This window comes from Cotesia typhae, unplaced genomic scaffold (assembly GCF_013202065.1).
Source record: "Cotesia typhae breed Kobodo isofemale line unplaced genomic scaffold, CoteBio_Ctyphae contig_5, whole genome shotgun sequence".
NCBI lineage: Eukaryota > Metazoa > Arthropoda > Insecta > Hymenoptera > Braconidae > Cotesia > Cotesia typhae.
This window is the reverse complement of record NW_027423757.1, coordinates 5,130,487-5,153,074: the sequence shown is the minus strand read 5'-3', so window position 1 is coordinate 5,153,074 and position 22,588 is coordinate 5,130,487. Positions and strand designations below refer to the sequence as shown.

Sequence of the window (22,588 nt, the reverse complement as noted above, 5' to 3'; positions counted from 1 at the left end):
CTCCTGAATTTATATCACTGAAGAAATGCAACGTGGCGCTTCGTGATGGAAATTGGAAAAATTACAGTTTCAAATGTAATTATTACAAATTTTATAAGATATATTGTAAAATGTAATATTTACATTGAAAGCTCTGAATATTAAATTAAAAAATTGAATTAAAAAAAATGTTACTTCAAACTGTAATTTTTTTAGTTTTGATCACGACGAGACCGATTTTACATTTTATACTGTAATTTTTGAAGTTTTCTTTTTTCCGTGCAGCTTTTCAGGTAAAAAACAATGAATAAATGTAATCGAGAAAATAAAATGGGAGATAAATAATTAAATGGAATAATGTGATTTTTTAAAATTTATTTTAAATTAGTTTAATCGTAATACCTTCTTTTTATCATAGAATTTATCTTATTTTTATTAAGTATAATTTAATTACAAGTTATTAATTATTAACTAGCATCTATGCGGATTATAGGTATCTCACAGTATTGACTCTATATTTTTACTCTCTAGCCAGACGACTATTTTGTTCTGTATCTACAAATATATAATATCGCAATAATAAGTGTATACTTTTTACTGTTTCTGTTAAACATTTTTCTTATTCTTATTTCTATTAATTTAAATAGTTTATATATTTATATATTATCCATTTACCTTCGTATGGCTCGATAATTAAATGTATATATATAATAATAATAATAATAATAGTAGTAGTAATAATAATAATTACTTAAATATTGTTGTACGTGAAGTTAAATGCCGAAAACCGATTAAAATATAATTCGATCGTCATTAACGGGTGATTAAGATTCCAAATATTGTGTAATATGTTTATTTATGTGTTTTATATATTTATAATTTATAATTTACGTAAAGATTATTATTATTATTTTTTTTTTAATTAATATTTATATAGTTAGTATGATAAAGGTTAAATTTATTCATTTGACACATATGATTGAGGTTTCGAGCAAGATTATCGCTGCTTAGCTCGCATCTCACAGCCTAGAGGTGATTTTATTCTCAATAACAAAAGAAGAAATAAAACAAACTAATAAACTATAATGATATAAATAAATTAAAATAAAATTTTATTATCAACAGTTAGACTTATTAATAATAATAATAATTCAATTAACTCCAAGCTTGTTAATTAATGAACTTTTTTATAATATATATATATATATATATATATATATATATATATATATATATATATATATATATATATATATATATATATATATATATATATATATATATATATATATATATATAGAATACAATACGTACGTTGTTATTTATTTATTAATTAATTAATTTTGTTTTTACATGATAATGATCATACGGGCAATTGTGCACTCAAAAAAACACGGTATATATTATTTATTTATTAATTATATATTGTTTTTAATACGAACGGATTAATGAAAAAGGTTTTGTTGATTTAAAATTATTTTAATCATTAATTGTCTGATCTTCGTTGACTATCTATTTTTCAATCTGTATTTACAACGTAGTAACTTAATTCAAACAGCATTTATATATTTTTTTTTTCATTTATATAATAATAATAAAAATAATATAATCAATTTTTTTTTTTTTTTTTTAACAATGATGTATAAACTATGCAGTGCCGATCACTAATATACTCACAAAATACATAATCATCCGCATGGATATTTATAATATACATATGTTATTAATAATAATATTTATATATTTATATAATTAATTAATCAATTAATCAACGTAATAAAATTATAAAATACAAATCGCAACTGACAATAAAATTTAATTTAATTATTGAACTATAATATTTTGTTTCTTCTTTCAATAAATTTTATAATTTATAATAATTACTATTAAATATAATAGTAATCTATTCATCAGCTCTGCGTTGAAATACTTTGTTTTGTTACGATGCAGCAATAAGATTGAATTTTTCGTCGACAAAGTTTTATTTATATTGCTTTAATATTTTTTTTCATACGCAAATTTTATGGTAAAAATTACTCAGTACTCAATCATAATTCAAGTTGATTTTAATCTTCCCCACAGTGAGATTGAACATGACGGATTTATTGATTAATAAATAACCGATTATCAGAAGAATAGTTAAAAATATTTTAAAAATTTTCTTCGTTTAATATTTATTCTCAAATAAAAAATTATCACTAAAATCTGAGACACTTTAATCGAATATCGGAATAATTTTTACCATATAATAATCCGTGTATCAATTCTATATTAATATAAATATATATTTATAATCTGATTCAAGTACTTTATCAATTTCTGTCAATAAAATGTATTTCAGATGAAATTCACGATAGAATTTCATAGACGAGTAAAGATGATTAAATTCAGCAGGATATGCAAAATCGTAATTTTTATTATAAATTTAGAAATTATTTTTTGATAGTCAATTAATTGTACAGAATTATTATCGGGCAAGTTAATTAAAATCGTCATCGCGATGTCTCATTTAAAATTTTTCGTATATATCGTATATAATATAATATAATATTAAATAATATAATATAATATAATTTACTCATTTTTCATATTATATATAACATACTTTCGAGTTCCTATCTACTATTGCTGTCGCTGTGCACTAACAATCGAGCTGTTGACGTGATATTTAAATACTAATTTTTTAAATGTTTCATTCTAGTCTCTCATTGTCGTTAACTTGTTAAATATATGTTTAAAATACATCAACACGCCCGCGTGTCCATTCCACGCTCTCTAATCACAATACATATCATGTCATATTTTGTTTTTTGACATTAATCCTGCTTCAGTTTTAAGTAATATTTCCGTTTTTTTATAATTTTTTTTTTTTTAAGTCAATTATTAATTAACACTCGCCCAAATAAATTTTACTCAAACATTTAGAAGTTTGCCGCTTATATTTATAAATAATCTATAGTTTCATTTAGACTTACAATCGTTATTTGTTAATTAAGTAATATAACATATATATCTCTGTGTACAGACATCGATTAAGTAGACAGGATTATTTATCTAGTTTAATTTTTTCTACACGACCGTTTCGATCATTATTTTTTTTGTAATTTTTTTAATCATACACATATTTATTTATATATAGATTTTTTTTATTTATCATTATTATTAGTTTTCATTAAAAAGATCACGAATCTATAGTGCCTGCCTAGATGTATAGCCGTAAAATCGGATACACATGAACGCAACACGCCCGTGTCAATAAATTTATTTATTTACCTTCTTAAAAAATTAATTAATTAATTAAATCAATAAATTTATTTTTTTTATTTAATTAATTAATTAATTAATCAATCAAAGTCTAATATTCATGTTATATATTTTTCATTATTGGATCAAAATATATAAGAATGAAAATACTTATTAAATTGTCAATTGTTAATTAATTATTAATAATTTCTAGTAAGAAAAGGCGTACAATATTTTTAAAATTTACTATTAATTAATGCTTTCTTATTTTTTTTCTCTTTAATTATTTTTTAGTATTAACGATACTTCGTCTCGGTTGGACCGATAGGCCTTGGACAGTATGGTTGAGTATCATATATATTTATATATTTATAATATAAATATAAACACGAGATCTGAGATTTAAAAGTACAAAGTCCAAATGAAATTAATCAGTCGCGAATTTTATTAAAATTAACGTTTCTTCATTTTTTTTTCTTTCTTTTCAAGTACATAATATTTAGTTTTGACTTTAGACATTCATATTAAAGTAAAATAAAAATAAAATCACTACATACTCTAGCTTCCTAAATTTACAATTACTTTTCTCATAAAATTAGTTATTGATTTCGTTTTTAAGTAATCTAACAAGCAGTGACATTACACACATTCAACTGTTTAACGACAATGCATGTAGAAAAATGAGCCTATATCATTCTTTAATAAATTTTAAATGTCAATTAAATGCCGAAGCATTTAGAAATTATTACTGGCAGTGATTTTTCATAGATGCTTCGACTTTAACCGAAATTATAATTTTTTAATTTTTATTTATCTGAAATTTTGATTTGCGTTTCAATGAGATGGATTAAAATTTATTAATATTAATTTTTTCGGAGGATTAAGACTAGTTCTTCGTATCTAAGAATGTTTAGGTTTTACTACTCTTTAGGACGATTTTAATTAGTCTAGACGGTGTATTACCTTTTTGTAAACTTTTGAGGTTGGTGTACAAAATGAAATTATTTTTATGTTTTTTGATCCACTGAAAACCGAATATCGCAGTTATTTTTTTGAAATCTCGAACCATCAATTATTTATAACCATTTATTTAAAAAATAAATTTGTGGGGATTAGTAATTTTTTTTTTTTTTTTAATATTTTAGGCAATTTGAAGAAGAAAGTTACTTTGATAAAATTTTCTTAAAGTTGATAATTTCTAAGTTATGAATTTTTGAAAATTGAGAATTCTCGATTTTCACAAGCTTTGTTGATTAATTACATATAAATAATTTACGTAATACTAAGTTTTATTTACATGATCGTAAAGAAGCATATTCAAAGTTTTTATTAAAATAATAATATCCCGTTGTAATTTGTATTAAATAAAAAAAAAAAAGTGATCAAAGTTATTGTATTTATTGAGTAACTCGCTTGACTCGGCGGCGCATGCAGAAAACCTAGTATTACGTAATTTATTTATGTGTAATTAATCATCAAAGTTTGTCAAAATCGAGAATTCATAACTTACACAGAAAGAAAGAAAATCTTGAGTCAAGCGTAAATTTTCTTAAATCAAGAAAATCTTAAGGAAAATTGAAGATTTCTTGAATGAAGTTAAAATTTCTTGAACGAAGTTAAATTTTTTTAAATCAAAAAAAATTCTTCTTGCTCCAAAATAACTTCGGTTTTTCTTACAATTTTCTTGGTTCAAGAAATTTTTTTTTTCTGTGTAGAAACTGTCAATTTTAGGAAAATTTTATCTTCAAATTGCCGAAAATATAAAAAAAAATAACCAATCCCGAAAAAATTATTTTTTAAACAATTGTTTAAAATGGTTATGAAGAATTAATGGCCCGAGATTTCGAAAAAATAACTGCGATATTCGGTTTCAGCAGGTCGAAAAACATAAAAATAATATAATTTTGTACAGCGACCTCAAAAGTTTACGAAAAGGTAATACAGCGTCTAAACTAAATAAAATCGAGCCGATTATTATTTTTTTCTAATAGCGAAATTCATAGCTTCATTCTCGGTTAAAAGAGCAAGTGCCGTCTAACAAAGAGTGCATTACCTACCATTAAAATTTTTTTTTCTCGTTTACTGATTTTATATCTATATCATTTTACTTAATTATAATACTTATCAATCAATATTTTTAGATAATTAAATTTTTTTCTCTTTACGCTGTGCTACCCGCGGAATCCACGTAAAGTAAACTTATCCATTGGCACGTAACTTTGGCATCGATAAGTTAGAATATCCGGACGTCACGAGACCAGAAAGTAAGTCCGCTTTAATGGAATCTCCATCTCGTCCTCGTGCGATCATTATTGTTATATAATTATAAATTACAACTATTATTAATTATTAATTATTAATATTAATGTTATTCTTATTGTTATGTTAAAAGTTATTATTATTGTTAATCTTATCTTTAGTAATTAATATTAAAATTATTATTAATGTTATATTAGTTTATACTTAATCATACGTCGAGCTATATAGTAAGAGTCTATTTAAAGTAAGAAACAAACGCAATCCTTAGATCATTAGTTAGTAATTAGTGGTAAGTTAGTTTAGTTAATTTAATTAATTAATTAATAATTATCATTTTTTTAAATGATAGTGACGCAGTGAAACGTAAGTCATGCCGCGCACGATGGCACGATATTAGTGTAAGACATCCCGCTCTTATCGATAGATCTGAAATAAGTAAGACGGTGGAGGATGTCAAGGTGGTGGTTTTTGTTGTAGAAGCGTTCCAGATGGTTGTAGTTATTATGTTTGTTGAGGTTATTAATTACCGCCAGTTCACTTCACGAGTACATTGTAATTACTTCGCGGCCTGCGCCATGTACCATTAATACTTTTTCCAGGCTTTCGGTTAATACTTCAAGGAATTCCATATCTGCAAAATATTATAATTTATCAGTTATTTATTAATAACATAATAATATATAACATAAGTCCTTTTTTAAAATAACATAATTCAAAAATTTTATACAAACTGATCATTAATCAGTTGAAAAACTATAAGTGATTTTTTTAAATATTTATTCATATTTTTATAGTATTTACTTTCGTTTGAAAATCTGTCGCATTTAATGTGGTAACTTGTGATTAATTTACACATTAAAACTTTTGTCGTTATATTTAATGGTATTATTATGATAAAAGTCAAATTACCAGCTTAATCTAACTTTAAAAATTAATTTCAATTATTTTATTAAATTTTCTGTTTAAAAAAAAATTTTTCTCTTTACGAACTTTATTATTAAGATGATATTTTGAAAAAACTATTTTAATTTTCTTATAAAAATTTATTAATTATTCTTCCCAATAACAATATCTTAAACTTTTTGCATAATTAACTCTTTATTAAATTTATTATGCATTACTTTTCTTAATTCTCCAAGCTTCTGCTTTATAACAAATCTGAAAATATTTTTCTTAGCAAACATAGAAAGAAATGATTAATAATATGAATTTACAATATTTTCTAATTTAACGAAAAAATTTTTTTTTACGTTTCATCCACAGAGAAGGCTGGAATCACTCGAGCATTTTTCTTTAAAAATTTTACTGTGTATTTTCAAGATATGTATAAATATACCCTTAAAATTTCAAAACAATTGATACAGTAGTTTTTTTTTTTTTTTTTAATTCCCAAAAACTACTTTTTTTTAGGCTGTCACACTAGTTGTGCCCCTTAATAACAACAATCAGACCGAATTTTTTTGCACAAATTTTCAATAATTAATATTGAAATTTTCGTCAAAAAATTCCTGAAAAAATTAATTTTAAAAAGGACTAATTAAAAAAAAAATAAATAAAATAATTATTACAATTGGCTTCTCGTTCAATTCTCGTATCTTTAGGCGGTCCAGGTAAATTCAAGATTACCAATTGGGCATCATGACTCTTGTGAACTATAATTTCGTTCAATTTAACAGCTGTGTGCATACGTCTCACGTCATCTTGGTCTCTAAAACAATAAAAATAAAAAAAAAAAACATGAGCAAAATAAAAATTTACAAGCGCTCAACTCATCAAAAATGAAAGATCAATAAAAAAAATAATTACGGAGCATTAGGTTTCTTAGTCGTCGATCCAGATGTATCGTTTTCCTTAGTTTCCTTGTCGCTCTTTTCCTTAGCGTCGGGCTTAGGGGAGCCAACAACTTTGCTATCAGCAGCATCTTCGGATTTTTCATTGCTCTCAACAGCATCGCCCTCCTTACTTGCGGGCTCTTGAGTCGCAGATTTATCCTGGGACTCTTCAATGCCATTGGGCTGCTGTGAGTTCGGTTCTTGGAACCGCACCTTGGTTGCAGTTTTCACGTCAACGCTGTGGTGATGGTCGACGACAGCTTGTACCTATTATTTTTTTAATTAAAAAAAAAAAAAAAAAAAAATATTTTTAATTATTAGCAGTCTGGTTTTGGATTTATGATAAGGTAAAACTAAACTATTCAATGAAATGGTTCAATAAGGAATCAATTAATGATTCACTTAGCATAATAAGCTCTTATGAACGCCAGCAAAAATTCTATATAAAAAAAATCTATCAAAGCCGTGGCAATGATTGTTTATGCCAACCAAGCTGTGAAAACGTTAACGGGACTAAGGATTAATGTAATTGTTTTTTTATAATAAGTCAAGTTAAGTTTTGTTGATAACACTGTTGAAAATTTATTATTATTTTATGACAAGTGTTTTTTATCGTAAAATTTATGAGTTTTTTGTTGTAAATTTATAGATAAATTGTGCAAGAAAAATTTATAGTTGCATTATAAAAATACAATACTTGTTTTAAAGTTTTAAAAGTAAACAGCAAAACTGATAAATTTTCAATTTTACAAGTTTGATAAAAGGATTTTCACATTTAAGTCTTGTAATATTTTATTGAGCTACAAAAATTTTTTAATAGGTGATAAATATTATTTATTGCAAATGGTAAAAAGTATATTATAATTTTTTTAAATTACTGTAGTCGTTAATAAAGATCTAATGAGGTTGGTACTTTGTTTAATTTCTGAAATGTAAATCATACAACTTTATATATTTTATGAATTCCTGAAATATAAGTATCATAAATTCGGCGGCATTTAAACTGCAGAGATAAAATTTTTAAGACAGTTCTATTCACGTAATGCTGTAAGATGGACCACTACACGGAGTCTAGTAACAAAGCTCTATCTTAGGTCTAAGCCAATGATATTTACGCTAGCAGCTCAGGTATTTCGGAATCTAGACTATGGAATCTCGCGTATTCAAATGTATTCCGATGTAACAACGTTGTGTTTACGGGCACTATAAAAGTCGGCTAAATTTATCTATTTAAAATTGCACCTGAATTATTCTTTGGTATAGTTAATAAATTTGTAAGATAGAACATATTTTCTTTACTTTATTGTAGTAAGTACTATTGCAAATTTTTTTTTTTTTTTTGATTATTTAAAACGGAGACTTTTATTTTTCTGTAAACAAAGTTCTGAAAAATCTATACTGAGTAGATTTATTAAAATTTTTTACATATAAGTGGAGAGTTTTGCTTAAAATATAGTAACCTGTTAATATACCTGCAATAAATAATATTTATTTCTGTTATTTTAATTATCACCGATAATTATACCAACAGTTTTTTAATTTTAAAATCTTTGTCATGAAATTATTGTATTTATTGTAATATTACCGTGCAAATAAAATTATTAATTACTTTTATTATAATTTATGAATATTTCTTATAAAAAATTAAGTCATTTATTTTTTTTTAATGTTTTAATAACAAATTTTCGATTTTTTAATTGTAAAATTTTTTTTGTCTAAAAAATGTGCTCTAAAATTATTTATAAAAAAATTGATATTTTTTTTTAAACGATATCAGAAGAAACGCATCAGAAAATTTTTGAATTTTTCTCAACAAATTACGTCTTGTTAAAAAATTTACCTTTTTTTTAAATAAAAAAAAAAAAAACTCTACACATATATTTATTTAGATCATTTTTATCAGTTAAATTTTAAACTTAAAAAGTGAAAAAATATAAATTTTGCTCTTATGAATCAAAGATTAATTTTAACAAAATATAAATTTATTAATTTGACAATAAATAATGACTTTTGTTAATAATTCCGTAATGCAACTGAAAAAATAATTATTATTATTTTCAATTATCTTGTAAATACCTATGAATAGTATTAATAAATTTAGAACAATGTATTTCGAACAAAACGATTCTTAACAGTGAAATATTAGATTAAACTATAAAATGATTGTCAATTAAACGACAAAAGAAACGAGACAAGTCTGTTATTGTTTATGGTTATAAATGATGGTGTATATAAATGTATAAAGTGGTGTAAAAATATATATATATTAATAAATACTGCGAGTACTCGTGTTGAATGATAAATGAGGTAATGATAAATGATGTAAGGTGATAAATCATACTTGATAATCAGGATAGTCAAGGTAAGTTAGGAATTAAAGGCTTTGAAGTGGGAAGTTGGGGTGCTATCTGACAAACCAGAGGTAACTTTTCTTCGGTGTGTACCTCGTTGAATTCCACCAATGTCGGCACCTTATCCGTGACGAGCACACAACAAAGAGATATATTCCTATCAGTATCCATCGTTATTTAAATCATTCATCACGTTAATTATAAATTTAATGCATTTTGTTATTTAATATTTAATTTTTAACCAAACAATTTTAATTAACTAATAATTAATTAATTAATTAATTAATAAATGAATAAATTAGGAAACTTACCAATCCCTGGGACTCTTTTTTGTTCAGCTGCAGCTCGCGTAGCATTTGATTCCTTTGTTCCATTACCAGAGTACGCTCGACAGTGTACGCCGAAATGTCAGAGTCCATCTGGATAAATTTGAATTATTATTATTAATATTATTCAGAAATCGATCGACGTTGTGCGCAGTATGGTGAAACAAGAAGTGTTTTTTTTAAATGTAAAATGGTAAATGTACGGATGCAAGAATCCTGAATTATTCTGTTGCAATTGAAATAGTAATTTATTCAACTTGATAAGTTGGTTGGTTTATATTTATTCACATCGAATTTACTTATTCCGAGTTCGATTGAACTTACTCTGCTTCTGCAGCTGATGAATTCTATAATAAACTTTTAAAGGTAAAGTTATCTGTTTGGTTTTGCGGAATTTAATTTGATTAATTATTACTTTATCAAAGTTAACAAAGTTCGTCAAAGTACTATACATTAATACTGCTTCAACTCTCAACAAAGTTATATTTTTTTAATAGTTAATTGAAGTTTTGTTTGTACTAAGCCAAATAAATATAATATTTTCAGTATTTGCTTTTAATAATTATATTATTATTATTTTTGATTGGGATTCTTTAAATCCGATAAAATTTCAAGAGTTTTTATTAAAAAATTTTGTGTTGATTTAAAAGTCCTCCCGGTTTAAAACTAAAATTTTTTTCTAGAAAAAAAAATCAGTCGCATCACTATAAGTCACTAGTAAAAAAAAATTTCCGGTTTCCAAACTCTTGTGTCTAATGAAAATTTCACAATAAATTGTTTTTTACAACTCAATCCGACAGATGAACGAAACGATCAGAAAAAAGTAAAATCTCATGTCATAAATTTTTTTACACGCTTAAGCAATCAAAGTTTTACTTGTACACTATAATCAAAAGTTTTTATTAAAAAAAGTTTCAAATAAAAGCAAAATATTTATTTAGAGTTCGAAATTTTTTTATGTAGAAAAGCAGATTTATATTTTTATACATCTGCTTTAGATTCGCTCTACTGCTTAGCTTAATATTAAAAAAAATTAATATTGAATAATAATAAAATTTACCATTTCGACAATTTCAATTTCACCGTCAATACGTAGATTGTACAACAGCTTCTTGAGATCCTTTTTCATCTGAATAGAGTTGTCCTCCATCTGTGCGACAGTGAAAATTCGCATCTTGCAGTTTTTCCATGTGCGATGTTGTTTGAGCAAGAACGGCAGTAACATAAGTAACCCACCGTCGTGAACAACCCACCAGACGTCAATGTACCCAACGACTTTTTCCGTCGAGTCAGGGAAGAAGTTAATGCCTTTAGGTACGAGCAGAGCCATGCGTGACGTAGTAACATTGCGTACCGACTGAATAAAAACACGCCAAGTATTGTCGTCTTCAGATTGACGCCATTTGTACGGCCACCCCAGTATTACAGTGTTGGGTTTCATTCCGCCCAATCCGGTGGTCTGTATCAATGCACTGAGCCCATCAATAGTATTTCCAGCGACCAGTACTTCAACAAACCCCTTAACTTTCTCTTCATCAGCAATTCGCCTGAGGTTTTGCTTTGCAGCCAATGCTTCACCAGAATTTTTGGTATAATCGCCTTTTACACAGCTGACACAAACTGTTAATCCACGTCCCGCCTTCAATTGACTTGCAAATGCAAATAATTTACGATACTTGGGCACCAGTTCCTCTGTCAGTTTAACGAGGATCAAAATTTGTGGGCGCCAGTTTTTGGTGTGCGGTGGACCTTCTTCTAGTTTAAGGAGGGAGTATCTTGCTGCTGACAGGGCAAGACCGCGAATTCCATCTCCCCATTCCTTTTCGGCTCCTCGGTACTCTATGTACTTGTAGATACACCCGGCCATACCCATCGCCAGAAGTGCGTAGTACCAGCTGGTCATAAACATGATCGCGATGCAAAGTGACAGCCCAAGAAAGGACAAGCTCCAGTGGTAAAATTTGAATCTTGGTCGCCAGTTCGGAGTTTTTAGTAAAGTCTGGAGGGCGCAGGCTAAGTTTACAAACCCGTAACACATAAGGAAGAACATGGACAGCAGAGGAGCCAAATAATCGACGTTGCCCAAAAGTATTCCACATTGACAAATTACAATAGTCAGCACTAGTGCCCGAGTTGGCTCACCCCGGCTCGATGATACGGCAAATGGTGTCAAAAAAGGGATGATTTCGTCCTTTGCAATTGCTTGGAGTAATCGCGGTGCTCCGGTTAATGATTGTAATCCAGCGCCGAGAGTTGACAAAAATGAACCAATAAGTATCACCCATTGATTTGGCCAAGCCATATTCGCCACTACCAATTTACCACCGATACTCTGACCAAATTTATCACGCAGCAGTAAATTATCAACTGTTCCCGCAAATAGCAGCACGCTTGATAAATACACGGTTGAAGTTGTTATTATTGCGCATATTGTACCAATTGGAATTGATTTTTGGGCGTCAGCTAAATCTCCAGAACGGTTTGAACCGGCCATTATACCTGGTAATTTTATAAATAACGTAGATCGATTAATTCATTGTTCTAATTTACAGTGGGAGATACTAATTAGGAATCATTACTTTTCATTTAGCATTCATGCTAATCCGGGATTTGGTTTTGCTAATTCATTGAGTTGGTTTCATTTTCAACTAGTTTTGGAAATTAAATACACTTGCTTTGATAAATAATTACTTTAAATGAAAAATACTAACTTTTGTAATTATTCATGGAATGGTTATATATTTTTATATAGAATTAAATATTTCATTAAAATTATGATTCAACAACGGGTTCGTTAAAATATTAAATATCCTGGAAATTTATAAATTTATATTTATTAAATCTGTAATTGATGTCATTTAATTGTTTTGAATCTTTTATTTGCCGATATTTTGTTGCAAGATTAATAAAAGTTCAAAATTTCTTGAAAATCCCATTGAAAAAAATGTTTCCTCGTTTAACTACTAATTATTTTTCATCAGTTATCATCAATGAAAGTTTATTAATTACCTGTGACAGAAGGGAAGAAAATACCAATAAGAATAGTAAACGCCGTAGTCAAATCCGTGGGGACAAAATTGTAAGTAGACTCTGTTATCTTGTCGGTATCTACTGGATCAGCTCCGTAGGCAACATACTGTCCTTCTTCTTGAAAATTGCCCCACAAATTTTCTAAAAAAAGTCCAACAAAAATAAGAGATTAAAATTTGAGTACAAATTTTTAATATTTGGATATAAAAAAACTCTTAGGACGATAAAACATCAAAATTTTATAAAAGCTTTATTTTTAAAAATCTAACTAAAATAAATAATTTATTGAATTTTAGAAAATTTTCAACTTTCATAGCCGGAATTCTAAATTTTCAATTTTTTAATTGAAGCGCAAAGTTAAAAATGAAAAACAACTTTTGTATAAGCCTTTCATAATTAGTAAAAAAATATAAAAATGTATATTACCTAGAAAAACGCCACTAGAAAGTCCTCTAATTCCGTTGATGATGGATACGTTATGCGAAGAATAGTAAGCATCACATACTTGGGTGGTTTTGTTGCAGAAAATGTCTGCAAGCGGACTCGTTTCGTTTTTGTAACACGCCGTTATGGGAATGTCTTTCAGCAGCCGTTTACCAAGCACGCAAATCCTGAAAAGTTTTGGGATATTTATTATTATTAATTAATTCCCATAAAATGGTTAATAGTTAATAGTTGTTAGTGGCGACGTGTGTGGTGGCGTGATAATTAAAATGTTAATAATAAGCCGCGTGGTCGAGGAACTCGGGTCACTTATTTTCTCACCGACCTAGTGCAGCAGCTTACTTAATTACTTTGTAATTTTCAACTTGACATTATAATTACTTTTTATTATGCTAAGAATAAGTGTGCTGTACTACACGTAGAGGAGTAATAAAAGAAGAAGAAAAATAAGAAGACGAAGAAGAAGAAAAAGAAGAAGAAGAAGAAGAAGGAGGAGGAAAAATAATGAAAATACATACTTGAGAGCATCATTGCCGTTGATATTAGTAAAGAGTCCAACATAAACTGCGATGATAGACAAGATGACACAGGCAAGTGCGACTCCAGCGAACTTGTTGACAAATTTCACCCCGATAAATACGATAGTACCCATCACCATTAATAACCCGGTACCGTACACTCGGAAATTGTTGTACATAATATTTGGGTCCTTGGTAAAGTCTCCAAAGATACTTGCCGAGGGTGCCATGTACGTCTACAGTAATAATAATCATGAGTTACAACCATAACAAATTATATTTATCAGTAGGTAATGTATGTTTGCTAAAGTTATTATCATTATTTAGTAGCTTAAGTGTACGTCGGGATTTAAAGTACTTACTAAAACAATTTCAACAGCTCCAATAATGTACATAGCGGCTGCTAAAGTGGTCCCGGTGTAAAATAACATACCAACAGCACCACCGAATTCTGGACCGAGACTTCTTGATATCATGAAATACGATCCTCCTGCAGGTACTACACCGTTCGTTGCGATGGCACTCATACTTATGGCTGTCAACATGGTCTGAAAAAAAAAATTTAGTTTTTTTTTTTTTTCATTTTTATTTGACTGAGATAGTTGATAGGTTTATTTTTAGTTTTTGGTATTTATTGTTTTACTAGGAAAGTAATTTTTATAATGCTGAAAAGTTACGGAGAGTACTAAAATTCATTCACAAAAAGTGAGATTTTTTTTTATAAAGGTAGAAAAGGACAACGGATTAGAGGGATTTTAGAAATAAAATTTTGAAGCTTAAATTATTGAACACTGAAAAAAAGTTAACTTGATTTGACAAAAGAATTTTTAATCAAAAAAATCATTTTGAAGAAATTTTTCTTGACTTACTAAGGTAAAAGACCCAGTTATTGACACTTGCAATTCTATTTCAATTAAAAAGAAACAAATCAACTCTAATAAATTAATTTAAATTTAAATTCAAACTTTATTAGGATGAAAAACCCCAGGCAGCAATAAAACACTAATTTTCAAAGTTTAAATTACAGATGAAAAATTCAAGTTACAACCATAAAACACGTGATAAGTTAGTCCATTACCAAATGTATTGAAAAAAAATAGAATTTTTATCTCTGATCCATAAAAGATAATAAAATGATAGTAGTAATAACAATGTAAATGACTTACGACACAGCAGCAGCAGAGAACTATGAGGAATCCCTGAATAGCTCCGGCAGTACCAACGACCCACGTGAGACGAATAAAGAGGATGACACCAAAGATATTCTGGATACAAGGCAAGAATACGCCGACAAGGGTGCCCATACGTGCGCCACCAGGAGCACCAGCAGGTGGTGGTGATTTAGCATCTGGATCAGTAGCGACTGGGATCGTGTTGCTGTAGCTCGCCAAATTGTTGAGTAGAGTGGTGACCCGAGGTCGATTGTCCAGATCTTCCTATTAAACACCAAAATCAATTTTAAGTTATACATGCATTACTTATTTCGAGCCATTAATTCTCTGATTACTAATTACTAAGGTCCTTAAACAAAATGCTCGATATCTCTTTAGTATTTAATGCCCTTCCTCTCAACTTTCCTCACCAGCTATTACTTACTTTGACGGCACTGTTATTAGTTATTAGTATTAATAGTAAGAGCAACACGACTAACTAATCTATGCAAGCTTAGAACTAAACTTGTACTTGTATGTTGCCGAAGCTAACTGATAGTGCATACAACAATAATCTTATTACAAGGGATAAAACTTAAAATGCTCAGCACGTCGTTGCAACCCCTGGTGAATTTAACGCAAACTCATAAAGTTTGTTCTTTAAATCTTTGCTCGGTAATAGAAGCTATCAGATAACTTTTGAGCTGCAGTTGTTATACTTTTTATTATTATTATTTAACTCCTTTTTACTACATCTTTTTTCGCTTCAGTGTCTTGTTCGTGATGGGAATGAAAAGCTCCTACTTTTAATTCTGATGGTGCTGGAAATGGTAGAACTAGGGCCTGGTGTTGAGCTTTGAATATAAAATCAGCGAGAGTATTCACGTTAATTTATCACCGGTTATTATTTTTCTTTTTTCATCTTATGATTACATATGTTTGAAACTCTTTTATTTTTATTTTATACCCGGTTATTTCTGATGATATTAAAGGAAGTCATTTTTATATAGGGCAACTCACGGTGGAATGAGATAAGGAGAATATTATTCGCAAGTTTTCTGGAGAGAAAATTTAAACTCTAAATTTTATGGACTATATATTTTTAAAACAAGAAAAATTGTAATTTGTCTGTGAGAGATTAGTTAAAAAAAAATTTTTGGAAATTAATTTGAAAATTTGCATCCATAGTAAAATTCTTAATTTTTGTACATCAACTTTATAATTTTATTATTGACTTTATTAATTTTTGCATAGATATTTTCTCGTGAAATTCGATGTAATTAAATGTTTCTTTATTTACAATTTATCTTCTTTTGAATGTATAACTGATTGATTTTTGAATAGACAACTGTCAGACACATCTAAGTCTCGCATCACTAGTTACTTCCCTAAAAGTAGATCAAAAACAAAAAACTAAAGTATTTTAGATAACAAAAGTTTTTTTTTCGTTCCTAGTTTATTTTTTCCCTATTAAGCGGAAATTGAAATAAAATAAAACAATTTATTTTTTATTGTGAGTTCATCTCTACGCCCACTTGAAATACGATCGAATCACCCGTTCATTTAGTAAATAAATGTTATCAAATAAATTCCCTTTAGTATAATCGCGCCTGTCACATCCTGCCAACGCAATGTACTCGGATATTTAAATTCCGAAAGTTAATTTTGTGCAACGAAGTTCAAAGAGTTTAATAGATATTATATAACACACACAACACTAATTGTCGCATCAAAAAAATGTTACTTCCCTTAAATTGTGTTTATGTAATGTCACTCACTGAGTCCAACAATTTTGTAAATTTTCAAAGGATGTAAACTGTAAGTGAAGAATTAACATGACAGTGAAAGTAAAAGATGGGGTGTTCAAGTCTTTTAGTGTACAAAGTTCATGCCCATTACAGCACAGGTATCACGTTGCGCTTTGATCTCCGAATTAATTAATTCACTGCTTAGTATGTAAAAAAGTAACATTGTATTGCTTACGCAGACATTTTATTAAGTAAGATAAAGTTTTTAAAATTATTCTACTTTTTTTTCTTACGTATAATGTGAAATATTATTTTAAATATCGAAAAAAAAAAATCCCTCAGAATGTTGGCCCTTAATTTTAATTCAAAGTATTTTATTTAATAATAATAAATTCCGTAAATTAACTTTTAATAACTCGATTTTCTTGTTTGGAATAATATTTGTTATCAATTGATTATTACTTATTTATTATTCAATATAGTTTAGTTTTTTCATTTTTTACAATCTTAATATTAATTCCATTGAATAAATTCCTATTAATTAGGTTCTAAAAGTTCTAGGAACTTAATATTTAGTTTTAAAAATAAATAAATTGAGACTTATGACTTATGAGATTATTTATCCAACTCATACAAGACTTTTTAATTTAACATTCATGAAAGTTTATGAAAAGTTGACAGCTGAAATCTCTTCTCTGGATAAGAACCTGAGAGTACTGAGAACTTGTTTTTTTTCTTCAACTTGTTAATTATAAAGTTTTTAAACAACTATATAATCACTAAAACGGGGATTCTTACACATGAAACGTATTAAATTGAAAGATATTTTTTCCTTTTTATATTATCTGTAGTAGTATTTTTTTTTTTTAAGTTAAAAAATTTTAAAAACGAGATATTTGTAATTTTTTTTTGTAATTTAACCCAAGAGTGAGAATGTGGATGCGGAAAATTTTATGAAATTTGATCAATAAAATATAGATGAGAAAAATAGCGGTTCGAAGGATCAGTGATAAGAAAAAGTGGGCCAACGTATAAACCACGTTGAGATGAGGAGAGTGCTTCATTAAAAAACCAACAACTCGACTTCTCTTAATTGTCGCTCGGTAGAACCCTCCAGGCAATTCGCTGTGCCTCCTGGCCCTCGACTTTACTTTTAAAAGCGAACTGAGGTTACGAAATGTAAAGAAAAATCTATACCTTTCCTTTCTCCTCTCCTTCCCCTTCCTGTCTTTTATATTTGAACTAAACTATAATAAAAAATAAGGAAAAAAAGTAAATAACAAATAAAATAAAATAAAATAAAAGTTTGAGAATTAAAAATTAAAATAACAAAAATTAAAAGCCAGCAACAGCATCACTAAAAGTAAAAATAACTTTAAAGTCTATTGAATATTTATTGACCACATTGTGAATGCAGATATTTCAATGTGAGACAAGTGGCGTTGGGAGTACGTTTGAAATTGAAAAAGACCGAAGCGCAAAAGACTTCAAGAATCGCTGATCGAAATCAAATACTCCTCTCTCGACCTTAACTTTATATTCTTTTATAAACTTTTTATATCCTTTGTCTCCGTTAGCTGTGCTCGATGTTAAATAAAAATTTCATTTATCAACTCGTTACATATATATTTTATACCCACTACAAAATAATAATAATAATAATAATAATCATCGAGGAAAAATATATCACGGTCAAAGTCCTGGACAATGATCTGTCTGCAAATGATTTTCTGTCCACTTGTCTCTTAAGTATACGTATAAATTTATCCCGTGAATAGAACGAGTGGAATTCTGCCAATAACAACAGTATTTTACTGAAAATAGTCGATTGAGTGGAGGAAAAATAGCAATGAAAAATGTTACGTTAATATTGACTGTAATGTATTGTTGTATAGTTTTCAGATATCGAGAGTAAGTCGTCAGCCGGTTGAGAGTTTAATTTAATAAAATTACTATACGGGTTAAACTATGGATATGGGTCATTATTTGTCAAATTACTTATATTTGACTCTTCTTTTTTATTTTGACTGAAAAAACCTTTTAGCAAAAGTGTAATTCCTTAGTCAACATTTTTTTTGCTTCTTGAAGATAATCAATACATGTTATTAGGTTTTCATATTAAAAAAAATTAACTTGATTGAAAACGAAACTTTCTTCAAATAAGAATTTTTTTAAGTCAATTTTACTCGATTCGGAAATTTTTCTGTTTATTTCAAAATAAAAAAAAATGAATTCTCAATTTAATGAATAAAAAATGAAAAATTTCAATTGAAATATGATATCATTCAATCTAAAAAAGCTTTCAAATTATTTGACTACATCTATTAATTCTCAATTCGAAAATATATATATATTTTTTTTTAATAAGTAGTTGAGTAACAATGAAAATTGATGGAATTACACCATACATTTTTTAAGCTCTTTTTTTTTTATTAACCGATTTTTTTGATATAAATGTAAACTCGAAAATCAACACAAGCACTTATAAAGCACGCAACAGAATATTAAACGACTTAAAATGATTCAAAAAAACAGTCGCTGGCCTGAATAACCCATATCTATATCCACATAAATATATGTACTTACGCTGTACAAGTAAAGGTTAGTCTCATATCCAGGCTTTTTCCCGGAATTGCCACCCCCGACAATGGGCTCGCCATCCCCAGCGGTGCCTCCATCGCCTGAAAAATACGGAGAAATTTTTTTATTAACCTCGACAGCTTAATACACTTATACTCTTCTGATACAATACATAAAACTTGATATTCTACATCCGCATTTGCCATATATATTTTATATTTTATTTTATATTTCACCTGTCACATTTTTAATCAGGTTACAGTATAATTGCTCAGCAACAGATACGTCATGTATGCTTCATGTGTTAATATTTCCGAGCGAAATGACGTTGCAGTTTTTAATTGGGACGATCCATTACATTTATTAAAAATATTATACACTCCAATAATTAAATAAACAACAAATACATTTACATGTTTTTTTTTTTTTTTTTCAATAATAATTTATAATGAATTCAATTTTTATATAAATAAAAAAAAACATAAATTTTTAATTAAATAAAATGGGTCATGGAAAGACCCGAGATACACTTAGAGTTTTCACGTAACACAATATAAGGGTGATATAAGCTCGAGCGAATAAAAAAGGTATTTGAAAAAATTTTAAAAAGAATTGCAATGACGAGATGAAAATTCTTACGTACAGTCAACTATAAAATTGAATTCGAATGAGATGGAATGTAATGTCGGATGATATTTCTCCGTTTCTCCAGGCTCAAAGAACTTTTAAACCGTAAAAATGTTGAAATGTTCTTGTACTAATAATATAAGTATATATAGATGTATAATTCAAAAACATTTTTTACTTGATTTAATTCTCGCGGATTGTTATTCATTGTACCGAATAAACTTTTTCGTCTGATCTATACAGTTCTATATATGTAATATCAGTTCTACTGAGACATCCTTTATCACTTGGAGACGTTTGAATTCAAAAAGTTTGCCCTTTACTTTTTATTGTCCCGAGAATTTCCACATAAAAATTCAGATGGATGAAATGCCTTTTCGTGAGGAGAATATTATCGGTTAGACCAAGATGTGGATATGTATGCATGCGACGTTATAAAATAAAGTAAAATATAAAATAAAAAGATAAAAATGTATGTGTATCTATATAAGGAAACAGATGAAAAGTAGCAAATAGACATTTGAAGGACTCGAGATTCTATAGTTAGTGGGTTAGTAACGCCGACAAAACGTACGCTCGTGATAATAGAACAAAATGTGAATGCGTTTCTAACAAAAGAGTTGTGCAAATGAGGTCAACGTGATTTCTGTAAAAATGACGGGATGAAGTCTATGTTTCATACGCGATAGGTTATTCTTTCTATTCTCTATTCTTATGTTTATTTCTCTGTCGTCATTTTATCCGGATTTTTTTTTTTAATACTCAAAGTTTCCGACAAACAAATTACACAAACGCATAACTGTCACACTCTGTAATTGCATCTCTTAATTATCCCTCCCTCTAGCACTTTGTATATATTATAGATATTTTATATAACCGCAGGCTAAATTAGGATTCATTTATCAAAGATCATATTAACAATAAACGTCTATGATTACCTATATTTCGTACAAAATTCTATTTAAAAACCGTGAGGATTTATTTTAAAATTTGTTAGATTAATTAAAAACCCAATTCGTTAAATTATAATATTTTATTTCATTAAAAGAAAGGCAATATTTACTTTAGTTCTATTAAAGGTGCATGTTTAATCAGTAAAATAAGTCATTTTTTTTATCCTGATAATCGTGATCAAGACATTAGGTTTAAGTTACTAAATTACTATTTTGTGGCCAGTTCTTAAGACTTGTGTACATTTTTAAATTAATTCAAAGTCTTGAAGTTGGTAAAAATTATTTAAAAAAATTTTATTACATAGATCGACTTATAAATACAGGTCAAGCTAATAGAAGCATGTTAAAAAATAACGGTATCTAGAAAAATTTTTTATTAAAGTATAAACCATTAAGAATTCATTAAATATCATTAATTAAAGTTCTGAAGAATTTAAATTGTATTTTTTTCATGAAAAAGAACTATAAAAAATATGTTCTCATATTATTTATTTCTCAATAATAAAATTAATTGCAGGATTAAACGTAACGACAATACAGTTTGTACAAATGTATGAAAAATAATAACTCAAAAAAAGTAATGAAAAATTTTTTTGTTAAGTTTTAACAATTATTAACAATTAGTAAAAATTACTAACCTCTAAGCGGCAATATTTTACTCTTAATACCCCCGAGTACTTGAGATGCTTCGCGAAAAAAGCAAAAAAACTGAAACGTTTATGCAACCTCTTTACGTCACCAAGTTGCTCATTTAATTTAATAGTTGAGAATTCAAATTTATCTTTTGAAAACGAGACAAGTTTCTCGTAAACTTTTCTCTTGTGCAGTATCGAATTAATATAATAATATACATGTATTTATTGTTATATATTTATATATTTGCGCATATTCAGCCACTTGGAGAGCAGCAGAGACGTTTTATTCAGTGCATCACAGAAATTGTGTTATGTAATATAAGTTTTGTTCTTCTAGTTCTACCACTGCGCTGAAATAAAAAGTTTTTTCATAGCCAAGTATTGAGACCTCAGGTGACGTTAAAAACTTTAATTTTTCCAGCCAACTTTTATCCGAATCTTATTGTTAAAGTAACGATATCAATTGTACAAAGTAGAGAAATTAAGAATAAAATTAGTCATCTCGACTTTCATAATCTAAACTAAAAGTACTATCTTTACTTCTTTTGTAAAAAAAATTTCAAATTAAAATTATTTATTCTTTCATAATAAAGTACAATATCTCATAAATTTAATTCTTTTAAAAATTTTTTGATTGTTCTCTCTAATTTAATTTTTATAATTTCAATTTAATATTTAATGACTTGATTGCTATGTAAATTAATAATTTTCGGGTTGCGATGATTTTTATTTAATTAAATGCATTAAATTATTACACGAGGTCATATTAATTTAGGTAAAAACATTATCGGAAAAAATAAATGAAAAAGGAATTTTGAAAGTTGTTGGAAAACACTTCTCTTATCATGCTCACCACAACGGTTACTACGGACAATCGGGATTATCAGGCAGGTCACTGGTGACTGTGCAAAA

General features: G+C 27.7%; 1 protein-coding gene across 4 annotated transcripts in view; it reads right to left on the bottom strand.

The window, feature by feature from the left end:
• Positions 1 to 1,469: 1,469 nt before the first annotated feature.
• Positions 1,470 to 22,588, bottom strand: part of Kcc (solute carrier family 12 member kcc) — an 80,706-nt gene continuing 59,587 nt past the window's right edge. For 2 of the 4 annotated variants that reach the window (XM_074248980.1, XM_074248982.1), the window contains 12 exons: positions 19,468 to 19,562; positions 15,149 to 15,418; positions 14,345 to 14,530; positions 13,983 to 14,218; positions 13,447 to 13,631; positions 13,000 to 13,161; positions 11,051 to 12,489; positions 9,976 to 10,083; positions 9,731 to 9,784; positions 7,288 to 7,580; positions 7,050 to 7,189; positions 1,470 to 6,112 (listed from right to left, as the gene is read on the bottom strand). In XM_074248980.1, coding sequence (XP_074105081.1) covers positions 6,021 to 6,112; positions 7,050 to 7,189; positions 7,288 to 7,580; positions 9,731 to 9,784; positions 9,976 to 10,083; positions 11,051 to 12,489; positions 13,000 to 13,161; positions 13,447 to 13,631; positions 13,983 to 14,218; positions 14,345 to 14,530; positions 15,149 to 15,418; positions 19,468 to 19,562 — 3,260 coding nt within the window. In that variant the 3' untranslated portion in view covers positions 1,470 to 6,020. The remainder of the gene's footprint in view (positions 6,113 to 7,049; positions 7,190 to 7,287; positions 7,581 to 9,730; positions 9,785 to 9,975; positions 10,084 to 11,050; positions 12,490 to 12,999; positions 13,162 to 13,446; positions 13,632 to 13,982; positions 14,219 to 14,344; positions 14,531 to 15,148; positions 15,419 to 19,467; positions 19,563 to 22,588) is intronic. The other 2 variants (XM_074248981.1, XM_074248983.1) reach the window with 2 other exon arrangements.